Here is a 23,758-nt window from a genome sequence, read left to right as displayed (position 1 = left end):
CATTCTAGGTAGCCCTTCTCCGCTCCTTCGCCTCCTGTGAAATGCTACGAGAACGTCTCTCGTTGAGGTCCAGAAAATAAATCCCAGCCGCGCTGATAAAGCAGATCGTCTCGAGTCCCGTACAGATAGAGAACGCCATCTCAGAGTCACCCACAGGCCCCTTGCCCCTACCGAAATATTCATGCTCGTATAAGTCGAAAAGAAGAAAGCCGTGCACAAAGATTGCGGTCGTGTACACTATCGAAGGCCGAGCTGAACGAGAGCCGAATTTGAGCATAAACCATGGCACGAGGAGCGCAAGACCAGGAAAGAGGACCCAGAAAGCGAAAGCGGTGATGGCTCGCCGTTCCGCTGCCAACCACTGCTTCCTCTCAACGACAGCAGTGTGAGCGACGAACGACATGCTGCTGAAAGCGAGCAGAAAGTCGTGTCTATCGTGTCAGCTTCTCAAGCTATGGTGGTCTCGTCTGCAGGCAGGAATTCAGAGTGACGAAGGCAGGCGCAGCGTCGAGTGGAACGCTGAATGGCAGATGTCCTCGACTTTGGCGGTAGGTACGCTTACCGGTGTGTAAATGCTGGCCAAGTCTCGCCGAACAAGAAACTCCCTCACATGACGCATGAAAACGTACGCTCGAGACATTCGCGATTGACGTACGTAGAGGCCAGTCTTTAGTGCCAGTCCCTGATGGACGTCACGCGGTCGTGAATTTAGCGTGCGCTAGCGCGTGGTAGATGCTGCACAGGCGCTCCGACTCATTTGTGCTTCGCGAGTCTTGGTGCTAAGCGAGTCTGACGTTCCCTCTCCGCCGGCCTGGATTTTCACCTTGGCAACCACAAAGCAGCACGAGGACCGTGACGGGCTTCACATCGTCAGCTTGTTTGATGCAATCAATACTCAGCCACCCATCGTCTCGCCGCTGAGACGTGTCCCTGATTCAACGAGCAGAATCGTCGTCATTGCTGTCACCAAGACTTTCACCGATCCAGCCCAGCGACACGCCTGTTTGGAAGCGCCAGGCGAAGCCGAAAGTCCCTGCGCCTTACTTCAGAGTCTCCCCGAAAGAGCCTATCGCCACCGCAACAGCCACCGCGGATCTGACTACCGCAAAGCAAGCGCCGCACAATGTTCGTGTTGGACAACACCAGAGCCACAATCATCTCCTTGTGGATCCTTATGGCAATTCTCCTTCTTGGATTCTGGGCGATGCCATGGCTGGTCCTCTACATTGCTTGTCGCGTTGCGCTTCACCTTCGTAAAGCTTGGGCCGCCGCGGCAGCTTTTCTGGAGGTCTACATGCTTGTAAAAGTCTTCGCTTTGCAGGACTGGACTCTCGCTGATCCAGGAATTGGGGTCATATTTGCGGCCACCTTCGTGCAAGCCGTCGCATTTGGCGCAGCGTGTTCTAAGGTGTGTTTCGACGAGCCTTCTTCCCTCAAAGAACCCGCGAAAGTTTGCGGACACCATTCACCACCAGAGAAGGCCGATGAACAAATCGGGCTATGAGCGGCCTGCACAGGTCTGGCAAGAACGCTCGATCTCGACCTGGACCTGGTCGGAGGTGGGGTTCTCTGAATCGCAACACACATCCATTGCCAGCTCAGCAATCCCGTCAGGCATTGTCTACCTTGCCAAGAAGCGCTCATCTGGACTCCACCTTAGCATCTGGAAGTCGCATGGCGGTAATCCACTGCACCGAGCTCCAGTAGACGGCTGCTGAAACCCCAGCGGCTGGGCCCTGAAGAGCATCACTACGCAAACATCCCTGCTGCGCTTTGCGGACGATCTTCTGTGCGCGCAAAAGCCTGACGATGCGACATCCAGCGCCTTGTGGGATGACCATTATACTCGATGTTGCTGGACAGACATGTTCACAACAGAGTGAGGTCGTCTCAGAGCTTCTGGTGCGACATTCCCCCATCTCTTAGGCCTTCATGGTCATGGTCGTGGTCATGCAAGATGGTCATGCGTTCACGTTAGCTTACCCGCCAGAAGCACGCCGTCGTGTACAATTTTAATCACGAATCACAATGCTTCATTCAACTCATTCTAAGACCTGCGGGGAATCAGAGGGAAAATCACCATACACAAATCCCAAACATTTACATACACACGCATATACATATACATATACAGTTAGTCGCCGTGATGACCTCGTGCCGCGCCAACCCGCATGTGCCGCTCGCATGCGCGCACAGCCTCGCATCATCGCGCAGCCTTTGGCGCGGCGTTTGTTGAAGCTCCTTCGACTTTCCGACTTTGGTGTGAGGGCCGGGCCGATTGCCAAGCCGTGGCAAGCTGGGGCGGTGCGCGCATGAGCCTGATTCGAGCTTTGACTGCGATTCGAAGCAGTCAGAGTCAGAGTCGTTAGTGTGGAAGCGAAGCAGGTAGGGCAGGGACACCATCATCTCCACCATACTTGGATGGCCTACGCTCCCATCAATCATTTGAAGCCCAGCCACAGTCAAGGGGATCGCTCCATCTCATCGCGGCACACTGCTGTCTACTACGATCCGGAGGTAACGCGTGCGATTCAATCGACTTGACACCTCTGCTCGTGCAGCGAAACCTTTTTCCCACAGCCTGCTGAAGCAGAAGACGCCCTTCGCGTCTCATCTCGCCGTCACGATGGGTCACAGCCGGCGTCACGGCTTGGAATTCTGCTGTTGCGTGAGTCATCCTCCATGCAAGGCTTCCTCTCCGCTTTCTGCCTCGCTTGTCGAATCGAATGCTGACCGCGCCACTGAGCTTGCGTAGGCTTTTCCCCTCGTCAATGCTGGTGCCTATGTGATCATCATAGAGACATTTCTGGTCGCGTTGGCCGTGCTCGTGCTGGCGCTTGCGCCACCAGCCATCGTAGCAGCCACTGGCTCCTTGCCAGCTGGTTGGCCCAAGTACATTGTCGCGATCATTGCGCTGATCATCATGCTGCTGCAGCCTGTGGGCCTCTTTGCAGTGATCAAGCAACGACCTTCCCTGTACCGCGGCTATCTTCGAATCGCCACCATACTCGTGTTGGCAGAGATTCTCGTCACTCTGGCTTTCTTTGCAGTTGCTGCAGCCAGACATTCGACAGCGCTCGAGTCGTGCATCGCACTATACGCCAATACTCCACAGGGAGATGGAGCTGGTTTCAGCACATCACAGACAGACAATGCCCTCGATGGCGTAGGAGACACGATCTGCAACGTGTGGATATGGATTCAGGTGGGCCTGATGGGTCTTCTCATTGCGCTGGTTGGCATCACTCAGGTGCGTTTTGGGATCTGGCAAAGCATTCGCGCCAGCGCAGCGCCTGCTTTGTTGTCGGGGGTGATTTTAGACCTTCTCTGACCCTTCAGTCTGCTCCTCATCCAGCTGTACATGCTCTATGCCCAGCGCACATACGGACAGCGTCAAAGAGAGGCCTACTTGGCGCACAAATCATACAATGGCGGGCCTCACGAAGGTATTCCGCTCGCTGCTCGAGACTCGGAGGTGTGGGGATCTGCAGCGGGTCCCGAGGATTACGGATCCTATCCTTCTCATCGCGGTCAGGCTTCCGAGCCATATGCGTCTCGCAACGTCGGAGCTGGGGTGGGCGCAGGCAGAAACGCGTATGATGATCCGGGCAGCCCTCCCCGCTCTCCAACGGGCGTAGGATCGTACAGCGCTGCGGCGTACGACCACCCTGCTCCTTATGGACAGCAGCCTTACGGCTACGGAGGTGGAGCATACGATCAGAGCTCTTACGACAACCAGTACGCAGCGCGAGGATACGATTCGTATGAGCCTCAAGAGGCTCATCGAAGAAATGATGGTGCTATCAGGTACCATGCGGACATCTAGAGGAGAAAGTACGTGCGCATTCTTCAATGCGGCATTTCACGTGTGCGCGAAGTGTCGCCTTTCTCCTCGCACTTTCCGTACACAGCATGAACTCCATCGAGGAGCTCCTATGGACATTTGACTCGTTTCAGTAATGCATTGTTGCTTTGCACCCAAATCGAGCTGTTCGTACTTGCCTGCTCACAGCGAGATCCAACGTTCCCGCGAGCAGCTACGTTGCCGAGCGTCAGCTGTGAACAAGAACAAGTGCCATCTTTGCTACGACCCAAGCTGTCCAGAGGCAGTCGATAGCAGCAAATCTAAGATCAGCATTCGCCGTGGAGTGAAGGCGTCGTGCTGACGATCCGCTGCGGCAAACATTTGAGTCAAAAACCTCCACCGAGATGTCGTGCGGAATCGTAAAAGGCACTTGAATCATGAGCAGTCTTGAGTGATCCAAGTGTCTGTGAGCTGGGATATACATGCAGATTCGTGAAGGACGGACAGGCACGCCGCTTGATTATTGGCCCTCCAGTCTGATGGGTTATGCCGCCTTCAGAGCTCTGATGGATAAACATCCCTTTTCGTGAGAGATAAGGCGAACCCGCTTCGAAGGCTGCCCTTCACACCCGTCAGCCGTCGCATACGTCGAAATACGACCCGCGCTTGCACAAGCGAGGGTCAAAAGCTAGAAGCGGCCCCTCTGCAAGCGTGCACATGCTGCTAAATGCGCAAAGTCTATGCAATCTTTGCAGGAGTCGAGTCGATTCCCTGACTGATGAGAATCGCCGTGGATACCGGTAGGTTGGCAATCTCTACGCACCTCGGATGCGACGCTTGTGCAGCTTGCAGCAGACCAGGTCGGCGAAGCGCGAACGAACAGCTTCTTGCGCGGTCCTATGCCCGCTACGATACAGGTCTTGAATACTGCGACCGGGCCTTGTGTCAAGATTCGTACGCTTGTCGACGAAGAGTAGCGCGGATGAGCAACAGGAAGCGATGACTTTATCCCGGGGCCTCGTCTGTGTTGGGACAAGAGTGCGATGACAGTATTCTGGGGATTCGACGGACGGTGACCAGCTCGTGTAATCACCGAGTCTATAGATCAACAGCTGCTTTGTGCGCTTTCCGACCCACCTCACCTAGATCCTGATACTTTGGCACACCATCTGCATCCGTTAAGCTGCAGCCTACTTTTCAGATGTCAAGGTTGCGATCGGTCTTGATGGAGCGTGACCTGCTCCGCTGAGGTGAGGCGCATTCAAGCCTCGAACGCTCGTGATGCCCGCGAAATCTTGACTCGCATCTCGCAATTGACTCGTGATCGCGATTCCTCTTGTGAGATGAGGCAAAATCATGTGCATAGCTGCCCGGATGCCCGCGTGATGGTCACTGACCATTGGATTTTGTCAGTTTCAGGCACACCTTTTTCAAGACGCATGTCCAAAGTTCTGCGTTGCCTCGAAATGAGCTAGGATCGCCCTCGCACGAGCTGTAGGTGGATAATGGCGGATGGATGTGGCATTCGGGCATAGCCCGCATGGGCGTCTGACCATGAGCACACGCTTGACACTAGGACTCACGGCTCTGATTGAAGATGTCGAGCATCCACGAAGGACGGAGGACGGTTGAGAGTCTTGAGTGCTGTGGCACATCGCTCGACCGCTTGATCTGGGGCAAACGGGCGTCTCTGCATGTGTCCTCGACGCCTGTAACAAAGCAGTCGGGCCTTCTCTGCCCTCGACTCTCAATCACGAAGAGGCTTCCAGTTCTTGTGTCCAGAATTCGAATGGACGCCTGATATATTCACATTTTGACCGCGAGATACTCAACTTTCTGCTCAGACTCTTGACTGTTGTGACTCTGATTCTCGACTTTGAGCCAAAAGCTGATGGGGAGGAGCTAGGTGCAAGATGATCAACGATTTGATTCACGTTCAACTTTATTGATTCAATTTTTGATTTCATTCAAATCCCCAGGCTGGGTCGCTGGTTTGGATTCATTGATTCAAAATGAAAGTTGGGCACGCGATACGCTATGTATGCGCTCGCATTTGTTTCAAAAGCAATCCCATTCCCTTTTCATGAACTGACATTCATGATTCCATTCAGATCTGAGACTCCATTTGTGGCGGCGGGCAGGCCAAGTACCCATGCACGTCCAGATTTTCGAGTCGGAGTCTCAGGGACACTGTTTGTGCGTGGAATCTTAGTCACTGGCGAATGAGAGGACAGTCCTGTCGCCGCTACACCAGTATAGAAACTACTAGAGAGGGGCAGAGGGCACCCAACCAAGCGTGACGAGGGCAGCTATGTACGTAGCCAGTTGTAGGTGCGTGGAGCGACTCAGAACTTAAAAATCGATGCGTTCTGGTTATTCTCAAGTCAACAGATCAATCACGAATACTCAAGAATGGTGAACTGGCACGCGCGAAAAGCAGGCGCGGGATCAATCAAGAATCAAGAATCTTGAATCACTCAGACTGAATGTTGAATGCGAATGCTGCTTGTTTGATGACTGAGTCCAGCAGAGCTGCTGCTGCTGCTGCTGCTGCTGGTGGTGGATGCGTGCCTTAATTGCTGAGTTGCTATGCGCTGCCATACTGCCGGTGTTGCTAAACATGCGATTCGGTCGCATCAACATGCATCAGCTAGCAGAATGCGGAGCATGCAGAGACCCCGGCCACGCCGGCAGAGACGATGGATGGATTGCATATGGCAGACCTCATGCGAGATGCACGCACCATGCCATGCCGCACTGCGCACCGCATCACTTCGCACTTCGCGCACGCACGTACCGCACCGCACCTTTTGGCTGATGCTGCGTGGCTGATGATACGCACATTCACACTACTCTGGCGGTGACTCTCGATCGCGACTGTGTATGCAAGCTAGGCTGCACTTTTGCTCGGGATGCTCTTGCGCCCGGCCGTTGCGCAAGTCACGGTTGACTGCCCGGACGCGCTCCTGCTGTAGCGCGCCTCGCTATACCAAGTACTCGTGACTGGATATATACATATACATATGTGTAGATGTAATTATATTTTCATAGCTCCTGATGATGCTGCTGCTGCTGCTGCTGCTTCTGCTATACTTCTGCTGATCTGCATGGTGCTTCGTCGCCTCCGCGCCGCACTGACTGACAGGACGACTCACGCACTCACGACTGTGCATGCATACCGGTACGCTGCGACTCGTGACTGACTTGACTCGTCTTTGCACCGCGCGCTCGCGCTCGCTCGCTCGCATCACGCGCGTACATGACGCGCAAGCACCGACGATTTCACGACATGTGGCTCGCGCTCGCGCTCGCACCACCACCAGCAGCAGCAACGAAACTCATCGATTGCCAACCTTCATTTCCCGCGCAAGAAAAAACAAAGAGAAGCGACGCATCCATCCTCTTTCCCAAATCTGCAAGCCCGTCGCGCATCCCTGCCTTTGCAATCGAAATAGAACGTTGGTCCACAGCATTTCGATTTTCTTTGCCCATTGCCAAGGATTCAAGAGTGCGGACGTGTACCCCTATCATCGCGATACGGCCGGCCACCCCGCTTGCGACTCAACCCCGCAACCAACAGAAAAAGAAATACGGCACTCAGCACCTTTGTAGCCGCGCGCGCTATAGGGGCATTCCCATCTCGCATCCAATTCGGGCATTGATTTGAGCGCCTAAACACTCGATCGCACCATTGCGCATAGATCTTTGGTGACTCTACCATCAACACTTGGACACCCCCCAAAAAGGTGCACGGACGCGCGACGCCGTGCCCACAAGTCTTCAACTTGGAGTCGACGCTCTTACTCTCGACACTTTAGACGTCAAGCTAGCTTTGACCGTTTAGCTCACAGAGCTGCTCACGAGTACTGCTACCTTCAATCGGGTCTCTGAAGCAGCTGCTGGAGCATTGCAAGTCCGGAGTCGATCAGAGATCAAGTGTAGCGGAAGGATTTGCAGATCGCATAGAGCATACCGAGGTGCGTAGGTAGTGACGCAGAATGTCGGAGACAGGGCGAGCGGCTCGCTTGCATTGGGCGTTGGGCCCCAAAGGCCCGGTGCAAGTCCTTTGCGGAACCCAGTCCATATGGGTGTGACAAACAGCCTGGAGCTTGCCTTTCCCGCGGGCCGTGAGCTACCATGAGGTCACATGAGGCTCTTTCAGCAACCAGCGTGGCACGCATAGCGATCCAGCGGAGAGGATATGCCTTTAGCGTGGGGTAGCAGGCGAGCCGCATAGACGCCGGATGTATTTCAGCCGTGTGCTCATCCTTCCAACTTCTGCTGCTTCTCCTTCGCTGCCTTTGTGTCTTTAGGCAAACATGCAGACCATCAAATGTGAGTGCCTGCAGTCTTCCCTCACCGTGACTCTCATCAGTGCAATGGCACTGAATGCAAGCCCTCTCCTACTCAAAAGGCGTGGTGGTTGGAGATGGTGCGGTCGGTAAGACATGTTTACTCATCAGCTACACCACCAACGCATTCCCTGTGAGTGACGAAGGCAGCCAGCCCGTGATGTGCGGCACGGCAGTAGGGGCGGCACAAGGGATGTCAGCATCTTAGATGGCCCTGCTGTCGTGCGCGAGACCCTCTCGCGGTTTGTGAGCAGATTTAGCGCACATGCTGAACTTTGTGGTTCTCTACAGGGCGAATACATTCCCACTGTCTTCGACAACTACTCTGCGAATGTGATGGTCGATGGCAAACCCGTTAGCCTTGGTGAGCATAAAAGACAACACTCGATGCTAGGATAGCAGCTCGCTTACCTCGACGCCCAACGCATGGCGCTCTTCACAGGTCTGTGGGATACGGCCGGTCAAGAAGACTACGACAGATTGCGTCCCTTGTCCTATCCACAGACCGATGTCTTTTTGATTTGCTTTTCACTGGTCAGCCCGCCATCATTCGAGAACGTGCGGACAAAGGTGAGCGGGCGCAGTGAGCTGTGTCATCGACCTGCTTGGCGCAAGAGCGAGGTTGCGAGGCTGACTCTGCCACCTTCCTGCTGTTCATTTGCGTAGTGGTGGCCGGAAATCAGGTGTGTGCAGGCTGACGCATCGTCCGATGGCTCTCTGTGCGGATGCATATGCTGACTCTCTTTGCCACGCACGCATAGTCACCACGCGCCCAATATTCCCATGATTCTGGTCGGAACCAAGTTGGATTTGCGAGAAGACCCGGACACGATCATGAAGCTGCGGGACCGCAGAATGCAGCCCATTGGATACCCGCAAGGCAACCAAATGGCGCGTGACATTGGAGCGGTCAGGTATCTCGAGTGCTCAGCCTTGACGCAGAAAGGTCTCAAGGGCGTCTTTGACGAGGCCATCAGGAGCGTTCGTGAGTGTTAGAAGGCCAAGGTCGAGCGGTGTACACGAGCAGGGCAAGAGCACCCTCGATGCGTCCTTATGGCAACGCGTTCTGACACGGCCTCGTCGTCGCATACCTTGAATTCCAGTTGCGCCTGCACCCGTCAAGTCAAAGAAGAAGCGCGCTTGCACCATCCTTTGATGCGAGTCGGCATAAAGCGCATCATTTTTCCCATTACCGTCACTGCGCTTCTGCGGACTTTGAGAAAGGAGCAACGAGTGGGCAGAAGGAGTCGGACGAGTTTGCAGGAGATTGTGAGAGCTGGAGGCTGCAAGTGTCGTGGAACAAAAAGGAAATACGATCTGATGCGGGATGCGCGCCCTGCAAAGTGTTGGCATCCAGCTGTGGCACAATGACTTCGTCGCCCACCTGGGTCAACGTGATTCAGGCATGTCGGCCGGCTTATCGGTCACCTTCCTTTCGTCATCCTCATCTTCTGCTCCGCCCTCTTCTCCTTTGAGCTCTCCCTTGAGCACTCTCTCTAGCCTCACGAAGTGTACATTTTCAAACCACCGCCAACCTCTTCCCCCCTCCACCACAGCTTTGCCCGCGCTTATTTTCTCATTTCTCGATTCTTCTCGTTTACCTTGCTTGCGCACTTTTCGTCTCCCCTCCCCCTCCTTACTTGGTATCGAGCAGCCAAATCCATTCCTTTTTCTGACTTTTCTATCGCGCGCATTGCGTTTCTGCGCCAGTCTGGGCATGCGCGGTCGGTCAGCTCTTGAGAGTGGGAGACGGCGAAAGAATGATTGACGAGGGGTCAAGATGTGCGAAAGACTACAGACGCCGAGCGAGAAGAGCAATGCTGCAATGTGCGAAAATACTACAGACGCTGAGCGAGAAGGGGAATGTTGGACCAAAGGCACTGGAGGGGGAGGGAGTGTGGAGCTCAAGCGAGAGGGTAGGGGTCGTATGACTCCGTCGATGAGGGACAAAAGTTCAAAGGAATTCAGAGACACTAGAGGTGGTCCTGAGCTAGCCAAGCGGCGGTAATGCGAGCCATGTGCTCGCTATGATCGAGGCAAAAAGCGTGAGGCATGCCGACGTTGCACACTGCGCTCGTGAAAGCTGGCAGAGGATGGCTTGCCACATTCTTGGCTGACCCAGCAAGAGCAGTGTTGAGATCCAACTCGACTTCCGGCGACTCGATCACTGCTGAACCGCTGTCCAGCGCACGAGCAGCTGCTTTGGGCGTGTTGTGCGATAATGTCACCGTCTCGTCGTCTGTCGATGCGCCTGCATACTCTGTAGCGCTCGAATCGTCCGGCGCTTCGATGGAGATGCTGCCATCAATACTTCGCACAGCTCGCGCCCCAATCAGAGAGGGCCTTCTACGCGGCGCTCGATTGTTCAGACGTGGCGGTGTGATGGGCGGAGGCTTAGAGGCTTTGGCTGCTTGGTGAGCTTGCCTTCGAGATCTCAGAGCACTGATCGAAAATGTCCTGAACTTCTTCAGACTGGGAGCGGACATATCGGAAGGCGGCGCGGTCAATGGTGATAGAGTGAGGGCACTCTCCACTTGCTTTCGGATCCATGATGGAGCCCAGCCGTCCTAAGGGTCGTGCAACAAGCAGTCGTGGTTAGCATTCATCAATCGCCCGAGAACAGAGCTCGCTCCATGGCGACCTCACCTCCTCTCCACGAGCCCAATATGCTCGAACCTTGCCCTCTCCGCTTCCAACCTCCCGCACGGCCTTGATCGTCTCGTCACGAAGCTTTCTGATCTCGCGCATCTCCTCCGCTGCCATGTTGACAGCCGAGCGCACAGCCCCTGGCGTGACGAGAAAGTTCGTGGTCGTCTTGGCAGCTTCAAAGTTCTGCCTGGTGAGTAGACGAATGAGAGGTAGGAGTAGTGCGAATGGCAGAAGCGAAAGGACTAGCAGAGGCAAGGGCAGAAAGAAAGCAGGAACGATTGGATGAAATAATGGCTGGAGAGGGGGGGGGGGGGCAAACGTTGAGGCGATACAGTCAGCTTGCCCAATCGGCCTACAACGCCAGCAGATGACACTCACGGCTAGCTTCCTGGCATTTGGCGTCTTGCCAATCCAGCTGACCGTAGGAAAGAGCATGTGCACGGAGTCCACGACATGCCTTCGCTCCTTCAGGCATTCAAGGGCGATGTATGCGCCGACTGAGTGACCGCCCAGCACGAACCTCGGTCGCTCTTCTCGTCCATGTATGCGCTGTGTTGGGTAAGCCGCGCGGGCTGCATCGATCACCAAGAGCTTGTGTGCTACTTGAGCTCGAAGCGTAGTCGGTGTTGGCGAAGGGGCGGCGTGACCCAAGTGCGATACGCATATGATTTCGATTTGGCCTTGAAGTGCTGGAGCGGAGGAAAGAGCGCTGAGGTATGGTGTGCTATGAGAAGAAGCAGTCAATTAGCGGAGCGTAGCGGAAGTTGAGCAATGTCGAGAAGATCTACGCACTAATACTCTGCGAGGCCTGGGTTGCCGGGAATGAACAAGAGCACAATCTTTGGGGGACCGCCGGCTCGGCTCGGCCAAACGAGAGCTGGTGCACTTGCAAAGGTTGCTCTCAAAGGCGGCGTAAATGCTGCCAGCAGGGGAACAGCCATATTGTTGAGGACAAATTTGGATAGCGAAGCTTCTACCGACTTTGCTCGAGCGCTTCGATGTCAGAAACCGGGTGTTGGTCTTTTCAAAATTAGGGCTCCGAAATGGTCGAGGTGGCTCGCTCAGCTTTCAAGCCTCACCCGATGATCATTCAGCGGCGTAAGAGTTTACACTTGTCGATGGAGTTCGCTCGGCCGCTTGTACGCCAAGTGCGCGAAATGAGTGCTGCTCAATCTGAATAATGCTGGGGTTCGTGATTGGAGGAGTGAATGCGGGGTGCTCGTCAGAGTCGACTTAGACTCACACTACTGTGGCCTCTCAAGCCTTCCATGAAATGAGGGGGGAATGCTGCACGCCAGCATCCCTGGTGCGGTGTGGAGGCACCCCAGAACTCAGCGCGCAGCCAGTCAGTCACCACTCACCAGTCAAGTGATGAGTGTCCCGCCGACCCGCCGGAAATCGTGCACGCTGGTGGACTACGGAGACAAGATCACGTGACTGTGTTGGAAGCCAGGTCGAGAGGTGAGCTCGATGACTGTGGTTCCCATGTACAGTCTGCAAAGCATGTAAACTTCTCGTGTGGTTTGTACGTTGGTTTGACATACCATGACACCGGTGACACGCGCGGAGCACCTCACTTCCTACATCGACGCATAGGCACAGGATATCAGCGCCTTAGGTCTTCTGCACAGAATGGAGTTAGACTTGACTCCTGCTCCGGGCGATCAGCCCACCACGCCCCTCGCTTTCCCACTCTTATCGCTCGTAAACGTGGCACGCAATGAGCACGGTCTACGCACCCACGACTTCAAGACTTACCGGCGTTTTTGCACCACCAAAGTGCACCGCCTTAGGTCCGGCCTAAAGATTACTCATGCCGATGAGGCGCATGCGCCAAAGTCTGACTCTGCTGCTCAACAGGGAAAGAGTCGACCTGCAAAGAATGCTGGCAAGGGCAGGAAGAAGCCGCGTCAGCAACCAAAGGAGGCGCGTCCCAATGTCTTCACCAAGAAATCCATCAGCTTAAGCAAAGTGGTGGATAGCAGGTGAGCATCAGGGCGAGGAATGTGCTTTCTCTGCGGTGACCGGTGGTGCTTACTCCGGTGTCTCGACTTGGCTCGCTATGGCAGGCCACTTCAGCTGCTGCTGTTCGAAGCGGAGCGATCGTGGGCTTTCGTGCAAGACTTGCGCACAGACGACGATCACTCCTCTCGTCAGCTCGCAACGCACGCCAGAAGGGCGCTGTCGTGGCTTCGTGATCTCGAGCAACTCGCAGGGGCGCTGGCATCTCGCATCGATGTGCGAGGAAGAGGACAAGTGGCTGCATACATTGCAAACCAGCGAGGCAGCTTAGCCTTTGACCGCGAAGATTATCCAGCAGCTTTAAGGAAGCTCAGCGTAGCCCGCAAGATTTACGCGGCTCTAGCAAATGCCGCGGTCGACTCCAAGATGGAAGCGCTGGACAACGCTTGGATCGATTCATCGGAAGCTCAAATTCGCTTCTGCGCGTACTCTCTGGAACTGGGCGAAGGAACGCCAGACGAACTTGCCGATGCTGCCGCACCTCCTGAGGTCTGTGCGGAGGAAGCCGCAAACTTTGAGAATCTGATGTCCGAACTGACGCAGCTTGGGTCCCAGCAAAAGCCGCGCGCTGCTTTCACATTGTCGTGGAGAGGCGAAGCGATACCAGTCCGCAACCCTCAACTGATCGACGCTCTCGCTCGCGTTAGCTCTGCAGAAATTTTGCTCGACGATGCTGTAAATGCGCAGCGAGACGTCGAAGCCGCACCCGCGAATCGTAGCCGGAAGGATGGCTACAAGCGCGAGCGTCTTACTTCAGCCCAACGAACCGCCAAGAAGAGAGCTTCAGTGGCAGGTGCACCGAACGTGAATGGTGCGGTCACGGGTTCAGCTTCTGGTGCAAATGCCTCTTCTAGTGTGTCCAAATCTGGTGGAAGAACCGAGCTGGATCCATACGACCAAGCCCTGGGTGCTTTGTCCGACGCCGAGGCTCTAGCGCGCAGTTTGGTCGAAGATAACGCTGCTGCTCTCGCCAAGTCGCACAGCGCACGCTATCAAGCCGTCGGAGCGGATCTTCGCAGGGCTCATGAGTGGCTCTCCTTCCGCCTGCAAAGCGTGCGAGTGCGAAGGAACACGCATTTGATTCATGAAGTTGTAGCCAAAGCGGCGCAGCGAGACAAGCGTGCCAGCGAGTTGCTTGAGAAGCGCCTAGCTAGCGGTGTGGTCTCCCGCAAGAAGAGCAGACGATCAACGACCAAATCGAGTGAGCGCCGAGCGAAGAAACCTGCCAAGCCTCAACGTGCTGGGTTGCAACCTAAAACACCACGCACCACTCCACGAACGTCCAAACGTAGACCTGCTAAGAGCGGCACCAAACGAGCACGACGGGCACGTCTACAGGCGAAGGAAGAAAGAGCGCGCGACATCAATGCGGCTCAACAGCACCGTCGTCAGGCCCGCGTCATCCCCGGTGTTGCTAAGCTGCTCGACGGATCTGAGGCGAGCCTTCAGACTGCTGCTGCTCTCAATCTTGTGGAAAGTCACCCGGATATAAGCTCTTTGGTGGACGCAAAGATTGCTTGGTACAGAGCAGAAATCTTCCGCGTTCTAGCGAGCGCTTTCAAGCTAGCCGAAAGATACGACCACGCTTTGTTGCTGCTTTCGCGAGCCAGTCTCTCGCTCAGACAAGCTAGGGCAGCTGATGAACTAGTAGAGGACCACGGAAAAGAGGATGCCGAAGTGCCTCCTCGACTCAGCGAAGAGACGTTTGAGAAGACCAACAAGCTCATTTCGGAGGCGCAACTTGTGATCAGAAGAGAGCTGTACTTTGCTCAACATGGGCTCGTTGAGAAGGGCAGCACCAGCAGTCAAAGTGGCAGGAGGCGCGCCGCAGCTTCACACTTATCTCTTGCTGACTCGAAGACTGGTCAAGTGGTTCAGGATGTGGCTAGCAAGCACGTCACGTTTGAGCCAACGGAGCTGGATCGCGCCGTCCAACTCGACGAGGCTACGGAGGCGCAGCTGCAACGCGAGCTTCGCCAAGCTCTCGGCGGCGCCAGCAAGTCTTCGGGCGCTGTCGCAAAAAGAGATGACACCAGCCGCGGCGCCCAGCAGCAACAGCGTCGGGAGCGAAACGAGATCGCTTCTTCCCCCGACAAGGCCGCTTTGGCATCTGCTGCCCAGGCTGAGTCAACCGGCGTTCCCGTGTCCGGAACCTTTGACCTTGCTGATGAACAGCCGGAAGAAGATGAAGATGATCACTTTGAAGATGCGGACGATGAAGATGTTGCAGTGAAGGAAATAAAATCTGCTGATCAGAAGAAGGGTTGGCTGGGAGGATGGTTTGGCGGACGAAAGTAAGGCAAGGCGAGCGTTCGTTGTTGCCTGCGAAAATACCGCCCATGCATCGTTGAACCTCGTTCGTGCGCAATGGGTCTCTGTGAACGTGCCTGAGATGTCCGGGGGAAGGAGCAATGCCATGAGACTGTCTTGGACATGCTTGGACATGCCTGATGGGTGAAGAGTGACAAGTCTGAAATGTGCTTCAAGAACACGTCTCCCAACACCAGACCTCATGCTTCTTGAGGTCACGATGTCGCGTGCGCCGACAGAATCTATGCGCCTACCTGGAGGCCGCTCTGGTTCATCCGGATAGTGAAATCCGCTCTTGGACAATCTTGCGCGGGATACAGTGAAGGAGATCTCTCCAGTAATTCCCATTCAACATTCTTGATTCAAGATTCTGACACACGATTGTCGACTCAAAAATGAGTAGCTTTCCTGCAGGACAGCACCTCACCGCGGAACCACAAGTATGATCACGTGATTTTGACTCTCGTCATGGGCGCGCGCGGACGCACTCGCGCGCGGCTCGCAGCGAATTTTTCTGCAGATGCCGGACTTTGACTCCTTCGCTCAAGGCTGTGACCAGCTCGAAGAAGTCGTGAATCGCGAGAGCCTCTTGTCGAACAAGCGACACTCTTTCCCTTTCGATCCACCGCATGACTTGCACACCCAACATTGCAAGCTAGAGCAGCAAGCTCACTCGTACAAGCCAGAAGCCACACGATCGACATGGCAGAGTTACCACTGCCGGGCTCTGAGCAGCCCCATTTGGCGGGAGATGAGATGGAGGTGGATGGGGAAAGACCATCTTTGAGCGACAAGATCAAGATTGTGAGTCAATGATCGCTAGCTGGCCTTCAAGGCGAGCCCTTGCTGACACTGTGTGCTGTGCTCCGACGATGGGATACAGCTGCCAGGCCATGCTGCTGATATGAGCGCAGCGACGTTTTGCCTGGAAGAGGAGGATCACACGCTAGGCAACTCTCTGCGATACATGCTTATGAAAGAGTGAGTAATTTGCTTGGAGGTGGCTAGCGCATCGGTGATGCAGCAACATAGACGTAGACGGGTCACTCAAAGATGACGAAAAGATTGCAAAACGCATCGAGCGAAAGGACGCCAAGTAACGCGGGCGGACTTAGTAGCGATGTGAAAGAGAAACTCATCAATGGAATTCTTCGTTGCTGAGAGTGACCTTTAGGCCAACACAGAGCAAGGCAGAGAGAGCAAGAGAGAGAGGGGTCATGATCTGGTTTGGTCCTCTCGGTGATTCAGTCTTGACTGACTATTTCAACCATCTCCTCGCTCTGAATCCTGCTTTCAGCCCTCAAGTCGAGTTCTGCGGCTACAGCAATCCTCATCCCAGCGAGAGCAAGATCCACCTCAGAGTTCAGATGTATGGTGAGTCTTGTTGTCTGTAGATCCCAGTATTAGGCGTGGACGAAGGGGACAGCGGATGCAGGAGCAATGCGCATGTAATGATGACATCACTTAAGGGATTTATCAGCACCCCCACACCAAAGAGGGTGGGTGGAATGATGATGGATAAGTTTTACAATTGTTCCTACTGATATGCGAATTAGAAGTGCATCTGGGGTAGCATTGGTTATCAGAAGCAAGGAACAGGGACTCAGTACTGACAATGTCTCTTGTCCGCTCGACTTCGCGTAGACGGAGTCTCGGCGCTGGACGCGCTTCACACAGCTCTGGTCAATTTGGAAGATCTTTTAGACGCTATTCAAACTTCTTATGATGATAATCTAAGCAAGGGAGATTTCGAGAGGTACGAAGAGAAGGGCACAAGTGAGGAAGCTTTGAGAGCTATGGTGGAAAAGGGCCGAGAGATCGAGGCGGCACAGGTCAAGAAGCAACCTGAAAAAGCTACTGCACTTAGCTAGAATGTCATCTTCACGAATGCCCTCCCCTGGCCTGGCGGCATCTGACCCAGGTTGGATCGACGAAGCTCAGGCCGTAGCCCTTCATAAGAATCACTATGGCTCAAGCAGTATTCAAGGGCAGCATGGGGCACACCTGGTCCTGCTCAGGGCTCACCATGGGAACATGCAGGCCTAGTTGAGACTTTGCGGCCCGACCGAGGGCATGTGCGGGGTGCTCTGCTCGCTACTTGCACGCTACCTCCTGGTCGCACAGTCGGCATGCACATTCTTTTCTGAAGCGCGCGCCACCCACGTGAGAGCCGAATGTACCCTCAAGGCCGTCTGCACGCACCCTGACAGCGACGATGCTGTTCCAACTTTCTCGCGCTCGGTCACATCATTTGTATCATCACTCGTCATAATCACATGCAATCTCACACAAGGCCATAGTGCAATAGTTGAAGCCCTTGCCATTCTCGTGGAGATCTCACGAAGATCGCCTAGCCAAACATCACTCGACGTTATGTTGCTCGATCTGAGCACAGCACAAAGATGTGCGTCCATTAGCGCGTGCAAGAGAACCGAGAAGCATCGCGCAGACAAGGAGCCACTCACCACATCGTCGATTTTCAGGACTGCTCTGACCAGTTGTGTCGCAAGCAGGAGCTGCTGACGCTTCGAGACGAGGGGATCAAATACGCGAGCTTCGCGCATGTTGGTGATCTAGGATACGTAGGATGACGTGACGTAAAGAAATCAGATTAGCATACAGGCTCACCGGGTCGAAGGGAGCAGCGAGGAATAGCGAGACTCACACCAGAGCCCATGCAATCGATACCGATGCGAGGGTCGTTTGTATTGATCTGTGAAGCTTTTGCTTCTGCCAGAGTCTCGATGGGAGCGTAGCCGCTATTCTCTGCCAAAGCTAGCGGAATAGCGTCCAGAGCAGAGGCAAAAGCTCGCATCGCGTATTGTTCGATCGTTGCGATCTGATGGCGAGAGAGCATGTGCAGCAGGTCAGCCACGCAAAAGGGGTTTCAATGGAAAGGCAGGTCGTGAACTCACTTCGTCGGCAGCTTTGGCTACCGCGACGCTCGCGACTATCTCGGCTGCGCCTCCGCCATATACCACCCTATTGTCGACTACGAGATTCCTGACCACACAGATAGCATCGTGCAGAGCACGCTTGGCTTCGTCGATGATCTGTAGGGCAGACGTCCGAAGGTAAGCGGGTGGACAAGCAGACTGATGACAAGTATTAAGAGGATATTCACCATCTTGTTGGAACCCTGCGTAGAAAGCGCACAAAGATGAAGCAGAGATGAATACACGACACATGCAGTATTGTGCGACATACACTACTCACTCGAACGAAGACAGTGACTGCGCGAGGGTTGGCGCATTCCTCAATGACCAGCATCCTGTCACGAGTGGTGCCGAATCCCACTTCCTTGACGAGACCAGCAGTCCCGAGCTTCTCGGGGCTGAGGTCTTCAAAGCGAGGCACGATCCTTCCATTCGTCGCAATAGCGATCAATTCGATTTCCGGTCCACCAACCCATCTGACAGCGGGCAGATCGTGCTGCAACAGCAAATGATTGGCCTCGTCGTCAAAGCCCCATTGACAGATGACCAAGTTAGCACCGCAATCCTTGACCCTCTTGATCATATCCTCGAACGTCGTCTTTTCGTACTCTTGCAGCTTTTTGTACTCTTCGACACTCGTAATGTCCAGCTTATGCTTCGTCTTGGGTCGAGGTGGCTCAAATGGACACGTCAGAATCGCAATCTTGGCGTTGCGAACCTCGCGAGGCATTTGTGGATGAGAGAAATCTTTGTCCACCACTACTCCTTTGACCAGAGCAGTGTCCTCGAGTGAGCCGCCGGATTTACCATCCACTTTGATGAGCTCAAAGTCGACATCTCTGCGGTCCAGATCGGCCACTGAGAGCACAGCGTCGACTGCAATGTTGGCGAAGAGGTCTCCAGCTTTGGAGACGCTGTAGGTAGAGACCCCAAAGTCAGCCGTATGCCATGCATAGAGGATCTGTAGAGGCCAATCCACACAGCAGCGCCAAGCCGCTACGCCTCACATTTTGCTTCCCAAACTCGTCTTTGCCGTTTTGAGCAGCTCCACCTGTTCGCCCTTGGATTTGCCAAAGTCGACCTTATCAGCGACCTTTTCAAGAGCAGAGACGGCCACTTGACAAGCCCTCTCGAAGCCATCTGCGATCCGAATGGGGTGAATGCCCCTGTCCAGCAGCGCCTCTGAATGCTCCAACAGGGCACCAGCGAGCACTGTTCAAGGCCAGTGGGTTGGAACGATGTCAGCATGAAGACGCACAACGTGCCTGAGCGCAACAGACTCACCTACTACACCAGTAGTGCCGTCTCCAATCTCCGAATCCTGGCTTGCGCTGAGCTGAACCATGAGCTTGGCGATCTGATTCTCCAACTCCATATTCTGCATAATCGTAGCTCCATCATTGGTCACTTGAATATCTCCGTCGGGCGAGATCAGAATCTTATCCAATCCCCGAGGTCCTAATGACGTCCTGACGATCTGAGCTACAGACTTGGCTGCTGAGATGTGATTCTTGAGAGCTTGAATGCCTTGCGCTCGTGTTTTTTTGCCTTGCTCTCGCACCACGATGAACGGTCGACCGTGCTCATCTTGAGCGTATGCGATTTGAGGTTCCGCCATGATTAAGGGCGTTTCGGTGGTGCTGCTGCGATGACGCTTGATCGCCTCGAAAACGATGTAGCGATGGCGATGATCGTGACGACGCTTGCTCGAGCAGATGCGAAGTTGGACGGAGTACACTGCTATAGCTGCTGGTGTGCTCCCTCTTCCGCGCGTGACTGTCACTTGAAGCTGCGCGCCAGTCACGAGTCTGATGCGAGTTCGGTTGAGAAATCCAGAAGTCACCGACCGCGTCGAAGCGACGCGAATAAGAGGTGGAAAGTCAGAAGGCGTCTCGCTCGCGCGCAGCACACACGACTCTTCTCGTGCGAGAGGGCTCTGCGCGTGGGTGCGACCAATCTCGATCGCTGCTTCTGACCCTCATGATCCGTCGACGACCCAGTCACTAGTGTGAGTGCGAATCTCGTGTGCAATCCCGTCTCACGAATCGCATCTCAGCTGCCCGACCTGACTTTGTGCAACGCCCGCTGCGCAGTCATCCACCACTCTGCACGAGTTGCGAAGCGTTCGAGATCGAAGCTGAGAGGGATCTTGATCCAAGTTTGAGCTCTCGCTCTCTTTACAAAGGTCATCACAGCTTTGTGCCTTGTGCCTCAGGGCCCGGCGGCAAGATGGTGCGCATCATCATCAAAGGTGGCGTGTGGAAGAACGTAAGTCGCTGTACTGCTCCTCGCAAACATGCTCCAGCGTTTGCTGACACCATTGTCCTTCTCACATCTCTCACATAGACGGAGGACGAGATACTGAAAGCTGCCATTTCCAAGTACGGCAAGAATCAGTGGGCTCGGATCTCATCCTTGCTGGTGCGCAAGACGCCCAAACAGTGCAAAGCTCGATGGTACGAATGGTTGGATCCTTCCATAAAAAAGACGGAGTGGTCCAAGGAAGAGGATGAAAAGCTGTTGCACCTGGCCAAGCTGATGCCTACGCAATGGAGGACCATCGCTCCCATCGTTGGTCGAACTGCCACACAGTGTTTGGAGAGGTATCAGAAATTGCTGGACGAGGCTGAGCAGAGAGACGGAGAGGAAGGTTCGAGTGCAGGGCTGGGGCTTGCCGGACCCAGCGGACCCGAAGGCGCTCCTACGGCAGACGACGTGAGAAGATTGAGACCGGGAGAAATCGACCCGGATCCAGAGACGAAGCCTGCCAGACCTGACCCTATCGATATGGATGAAGATGAAAAGGAGATGCTCAGCGAAGCGCGTGCGCGTCTAGCCAATACTCAGGGAAAGAAGGCCAAGAGGAAGGCGAGAGAGCAGGCACTGGAGGAAGCGAGACGCCTCGCATTGCTCCAGAAGAGAAGAGAGCTCAAAGCGGCAGGCATCATGTGAGTCTCTAATCTTTGAGCTCCGCGTGGCTTGAAACTTCGTGTAACGATTCACTGCTCCCTACAGTATGCGACCAAAGAAACCAAAGAAGGGCATGGACTATAACGAGGACATTCCCTACGCCAAAGCGCCAGTGCCGGGCTTCTACGACACATCGGACGAAGCATCGCGCTCGTATCGCGCTCCTGTGGGTCAGACGCTCGCACAGCTCGATGGCAAGCGCAAAGAGTCAGCAGAAGAGCGCAAGCGCAAGACGAACGAAGCTTCTGCTGCGGGGGCTCAAAAGGCAAAAGATGCCTCCGCCGCGCAACGAGAGGAACAAATTAGGAAGCTCAAAGAAGCAGAACAAATTTCAAAGAGGCGCAAGCTGAACCTGCCGGATGCTCAGGTGGGCGAGAGAGAGGTTGAGCAGATCGTGAAGTTGGGACATGCAGGAGAAATGACGCGTGGACTGGTGCAGGATGGAAACGAGGCGAGCGAGGGTCTGCTTGGCGAGTACACCCCTCTAGATAGAGCCAAGCAAGCCAGGACCGCCAGGACCGCTCCTGAAGGTAAGTCATGGCAACATGCTTTGAGCTCGCTAGACAGACAGCTCTGACGGACCTGCTTCTCATCTATAGAGGACACAGTCATGCGCGAGGCGCGAAACCTGCGCAACATGACTGCCGCACAAACGCCTCTGCTGGGAGAAGCAAATGCGCCCTTGCTCGAAGGCACCGGCGCAGCGAGCATGACCCCACGACAAGGCGTTGCTCAGACTCCCAATCCGCTGTTGACCCCCATGCACACCGGCAGGGATGTGGGGCCTGGCGCTACACCAATGAGCGTGAGGGGCGCCAACGGAGCTGTGGGCTACCCATCTGCTACTCCTCGATCTGAAGTGGGCTCCACGGTGGCGGATGGCCGCACACCTCTACGCACGCCCCTTCGCGATAATTTAGGCTTGAATGCCGAAGATCGCCTGTCGTCGATAGCTGACACACCTCGAGATGCCAAGCGGGCCCTGGCTGCCTCTCGAAGGGAATTGCAAGCTGGCCTAAGCAGCTTGCCCGCGCCCAAGAACGACTTTGAGCTGGTCATGGATGAGGAAGAGGATGGAGGTCAGGGTGAAGAGGAGCTGGCCGATATGGTGATTTTGAGCGAAGAAGATGCGGCCGAGCGCGATGCACGGCTAGCCAAGCTAAGAGAAGAACAGAGGATCAAGGAGCTGGCTCGGAGGACTCAAGTGGTCCAAAGGGGCTTGCCGCGGCCTGCCAACGTGGATGCACAGGTTCTTGCAAAGTTGTTTGCAGCTTTGCCTTTGGAAGATGCGCACGATGCTCAGAGTCGCGCTCGCCAACTTATCAATGCGGAAATGGTCAGGCTCTTGCATCACGATTCCGTCGAGCATCCTATACGGGGCAGTCGGACGCCTGGAGGTGCCAAATCCAGCCTACCGCTGATCGAGGATCAAAGATTGCAAGAAGCCAGGTCGCTGGTCCACAGCGAGCTCGCGCAGAACTTGGGATACCCTGGCGCCAAGCCCGACGTGCTCAAGAGACTCACCGCTTCTTCCCTAGACGCCAGCAGTGAGGATGGAGCAGCTCGACTGGAAGCGTTCGAAGCTGCTATGGAGCAAGGACGCAAGTCTGTAGCGTGGGATGCGCGCGCAGGCGCATGGGTAGACAAGTCCTTGTTGAGCGAGCAACAAATGCTAGCGGGTCTGGAAGCTAGGTTGGAAGCTGCGAGATCTGCCATGAGTCAACAATCCACCTCGGCTGCCAAGGATGAGAAGCGATTGGGCAAGATTTTGGGCGGGTATCAGGCGCGAAGCAAGGCTCTTTCGGACAAGATCAAGGAGAGGAGCAACGCGCTTGTGGAAGCTTCTGTGGAGCGAGCTGCGTTTGAACGATTGCAGGAGGATGAAGGACCGGGTATGGCGGAGAGGACGGAGAAATTGATGAGGGAGGTAAGGATGCTGGAGAATAAGGAGAAAGAAGCGCAAGCAAAGTACAGAGACATGGATGAGGAGAGGAGACGTGTTCAGGCTGCGATCTTGAGCTTGCAGGAGGAGCTGGACCTGAGGGAAGCGGAGAGACTGAATGAGGAGGCTCTGGATTTGAACGGATGAAGTAGTGGGCCTACTCGACGTCCTTTTGGACAGCCACTCACGTCTCACGAGCACAGAGTAGTGCTATTGCGTATTTCCCTTTTGATCCATCGACGCTTTGATCGTCATCTATCAAGGACCCAATGCGCACTTGTTGGAGCTGGACAAGCAATCGCATTGATCGGTTGAAAGCTTCGTGGTGATCTGCTCTGCAGAGCTGATCTGCCGTTTTGGAGTGCTGAGAGCTATGTAGGGCTGTAGGAATCCGCGCTCAACATCAGGTGGCTGTCAATAACTCAGCGCGTCTTTGTAATTGATGGTGTCACGAGTGGATGTTTGAATGACGGAGATGAGATGGCCAAGCCAAATGACGAGTGCACGCAAACACATCACTGCAAAGGTCCAACCAAGTCTCTCAAGTCACTCATGCCGACCCACCGGCGGCCAGGGGACGCACGCGCCGCACGTCTCTGCTGGGATGCTGATGCTTCCCACGCGCGCTGTGTGCATATCCTCTCCTCCACCTCATGCAGTCTTGAGTGTACAGCGGCGCAACAGCGCCCGCAGCTGGTCCATCAACCTCTTCATCGTTCACTCACTTACTCACTCACTCACTCACTCACTCACTCACTCACTCACTCACTCA

At 54.9% G+C, this 23,758-nt stretch overlaps 8 protein-coding genes across 8 annotated transcripts; 5 read left to right on the top strand and 3 right to left on the bottom strand.

The window, feature by feature from the left end:
* Nucleotides 1–4: 4 nt before the first annotated feature.
* On the bottom strand, nucleotides 5–403 carry IE81DRAFT_344524 (hypothetical protein; the record flags this gene model as incomplete). Its single annotated transcript, XM_025515818.1, has 1 exon — nucleotides 5–403. One exon carries the CDS (start codon nucleotides 401–403, stop codon nucleotides 5–7), a length of 399 nt encoding a protein of 132 aa, XP_025372786.1.
* Nucleotides 404–2,626: 2,223 nt separating this feature from the next.
* Nucleotides 2,627–3,481, top strand: IE81DRAFT_272091 (hypothetical protein; the record flags this gene model as incomplete). The annotated part of the gene is made up of 3 exons (XM_025511419.1): nucleotides 2,627–2,668; nucleotides 2,756–3,254; nucleotides 3,402–3,481. Coding segments are annotated over 3 exons (621 nt in total), but the record flags the coding sequence as incomplete, so codon positions are not given.
* Nucleotides 3,482–8,007: 4,526 nt separating this feature from the next.
* IE81DRAFT_163620 (GTP binding protein Rac1) lies at nucleotides 8,008–9,400 on the top strand. Its single transcript, XM_025510559.1, has 7 exons — nucleotides 8,008–8,140; nucleotides 8,220–8,290; nucleotides 8,449–8,521; nucleotides 8,600–8,727; nucleotides 8,824–8,840; nucleotides 8,919–9,142; nucleotides 9,261–9,400. The coding sequence occupies exons 1-7, from the start codon at nucleotides 8,125–8,127 to the stop codon at nucleotides 9,311–9,313; spliced, it is 582 nt and encodes a 193-aa protein (XP_025372784.1). The 5' UTR covers nucleotides 8,008–8,124; the 3' UTR covers nucleotides 9,314–9,400.
* Nucleotides 9,401–10,130: 730 nt separating this feature from the next.
* Nucleotides 10,131–12,028, bottom strand: IE81DRAFT_363861 (hypothetical protein; the record flags this gene model as incomplete). The annotated part of the gene is made up of 4 exons (XM_025516815.1): nucleotides 11,599–12,028; nucleotides 11,185–11,530; nucleotides 10,804–11,100; nucleotides 10,131–10,724 (listed from the first exon to the last, which is right to left on the bottom strand). The coding sequence occupies exons 1-4, from the start codon at nucleotides 11,745–11,747 to the stop codon at nucleotides 10,131–10,133; spliced, it is 1,386 nt and encodes a 461-aa protein (XP_025372783.1). The 5' UTR covers nucleotides 11,748–12,028.
* Nucleotides 12,029–12,346: 318 nt separating this feature from the next.
* IE81DRAFT_308749 (hypothetical protein) lies at nucleotides 12,347–15,261 on the top strand. Its single transcript, XM_025512381.1, has 2 exons — nucleotides 12,347–12,791; nucleotides 12,876–15,261. The coding sequence occupies exons 1-2, from the start codon at nucleotides 12,439–12,441 to the stop codon at nucleotides 15,124–15,126; spliced, it is 2,604 nt and encodes an 867-aa protein (XP_025372782.1). The 5' UTR covers nucleotides 12,347–12,438; the 3' UTR covers nucleotides 15,127–15,261.
* A 633-nt stretch (nucleotides 15,262–15,894) lies between these two features.
* IE81DRAFT_344519 (RBP11-like subunits of RNA polymerase) lies at nucleotides 15,895–17,009 on the top strand (the record flags this gene model as incomplete). Its single annotated transcript, XM_025515817.1, has 4 exons — nucleotides 15,895–15,942; nucleotides 16,022–16,119; nucleotides 16,436–16,512; nucleotides 16,783–17,009. 4 exons carry the CDS (start codon nucleotides 15,895–15,897, stop codon nucleotides 17,007–17,009), a joined length of 450 nt encoding a protein of 149 aa, XP_025372781.1.
* A 477-nt stretch (nucleotides 17,010–17,486) lies between these two features.
* Nucleotides 17,487–19,726, bottom strand: IE81DRAFT_336156 (putative t-complex-type molecular chaperone, epsilon subunit). The gene is made up of 8 exons (XM_025515471.1): nucleotides 19,359–19,726; nucleotides 19,082–19,286; nucleotides 18,355–18,988; nucleotides 18,263–18,277; nucleotides 18,054–18,191; nucleotides 17,804–17,977; nucleotides 17,604–17,711; nucleotides 17,487–17,523 (listed from the first exon to the last, which is right to left on the bottom strand). The coding sequence occupies exons 1-8, from the start codon at nucleotides 19,690–19,692 to the stop codon at nucleotides 17,500–17,502; spliced, it is 1,632 nt and encodes a 543-aa protein (XP_025372780.1). The 5' UTR covers nucleotides 19,693–19,726; the 3' UTR covers nucleotides 17,487–17,499.
* Nucleotides 19,727–20,065: 339 nt separating this feature from the next.
* IE81DRAFT_308741 (hypothetical protein) lies at nucleotides 20,066–23,443 on the top strand. Its single transcript, XM_025512380.1, has 4 exons — nucleotides 20,066–20,342; nucleotides 20,421–21,022; nucleotides 21,090–21,574; nucleotides 21,644–23,443. Exons 1-4 carry the CDS (start codon nucleotides 20,304–20,306, stop codon nucleotides 23,131–23,133), a joined length of 2,616 nt encoding a protein of 871 aa, XP_025372779.1. The 5' UTR covers nucleotides 20,066–20,303; the 3' UTR covers nucleotides 23,134–23,443.
* Nucleotides 23,444–23,758: the final 315 nt, after the last annotated feature.

Source organism: Ceraceosorus guamensis, assembly GCF_003144195.1.
Source record: "Ceraceosorus guamensis strain MCA 4658 unplaced genomic scaffold IE81scaffold_4, whole genome shotgun sequence".
In the NCBI taxonomy this organism is placed as follows: Eukaryota; Fungi; Basidiomycota; class Exobasidiomycetes; order Ceraceosorales; family Ceraceosoraceae; genus Ceraceosorus; species Ceraceosorus guamensis.
This window is presented reverse-complemented; position numbering and strand designations above follow the sequence as displayed.

What these genes read in the sequence shown, in the direction of transcription:
- IE81DRAFT_163620 (XM_025510559.1), top strand. An exon ending in TGGCAAACCCGTTAGCCTTG is followed by an intron (nt 8,522 to 8,599) that starts GTGAGCATAAAA and finishes CGCTCTTCACAG; the next exon opens with GTCTGTGGGATACGGCCGGT. An exon ending in CGAGGCCATCAGGAGCGTTC is followed by an intron (nt 9,143 to 9,260) that starts GTGAGTGTTAGA and finishes CTTGAATTCCAG; the next exon opens with TTGCGCCTGCACCCGTCAAG.
- IE81DRAFT_308749 (XM_025512381.1), top strand. Translation starts at nt 12,439, where the DNA reads ATGGAGTTAGACTTGACTCCTGCTCCGGGCGATCAGCCCACCACGCCC. An exon ending in AGCAAAGTGGTGGATAGCAG is followed by an intron (nt 12,792 to 12,875) that starts GTGAGCATCAGG and finishes TCGCTATGGCAG; the next exon opens with GCCACTTCAGCTGCTGCTGT.
- IE81DRAFT_336156 (XM_025515471.1), bottom strand. Translation starts at nt 19,692, where the DNA reads ATGGCGGAACCTCAAATCGCATACGCTCAAGATGAGCACGGTCGACCG. An exon ending in ACGAGTTTGGGAAGCAAAAT is followed by an intron (nt 18,989 to 19,081) that starts GTGAGGCGTAGC and finishes CTCTACCTACAG; the next exon opens with CGTCTCCAAAGCTGGAGACC. An exon ending in TAGCCAAAGCTGCCGACGAA is followed by an intron (nt 17,978 to 18,053) that starts GTGAGTTCACGA and finishes TCTCGCCATCAG; the next exon opens with ATCGCAACGATCGAACAATA.
- IE81DRAFT_308741 (XM_025512380.1), top strand. Translation starts at nt 20,304, where the DNA reads ATGGTGCGCATCATCATCAAAGGTGGCGTGTGGAAGAAC. An exon ending in AAGGTGGCGTGTGGAAGAAC is followed by an intron (nt 20,343 to 20,420) that starts GTAAGTCGCTGT and finishes TCTCTCACATAG; the next exon opens with ACGGAGGACGAGATACTGAA. An exon ending in CGCCAGGACCGCTCCTGAAG is followed by an intron (nt 21,575 to 21,643) that starts GTAAGTCATGGC and finishes TCTCATCTATAG; the next exon opens with AGGACACAGTCATGCGCGAG.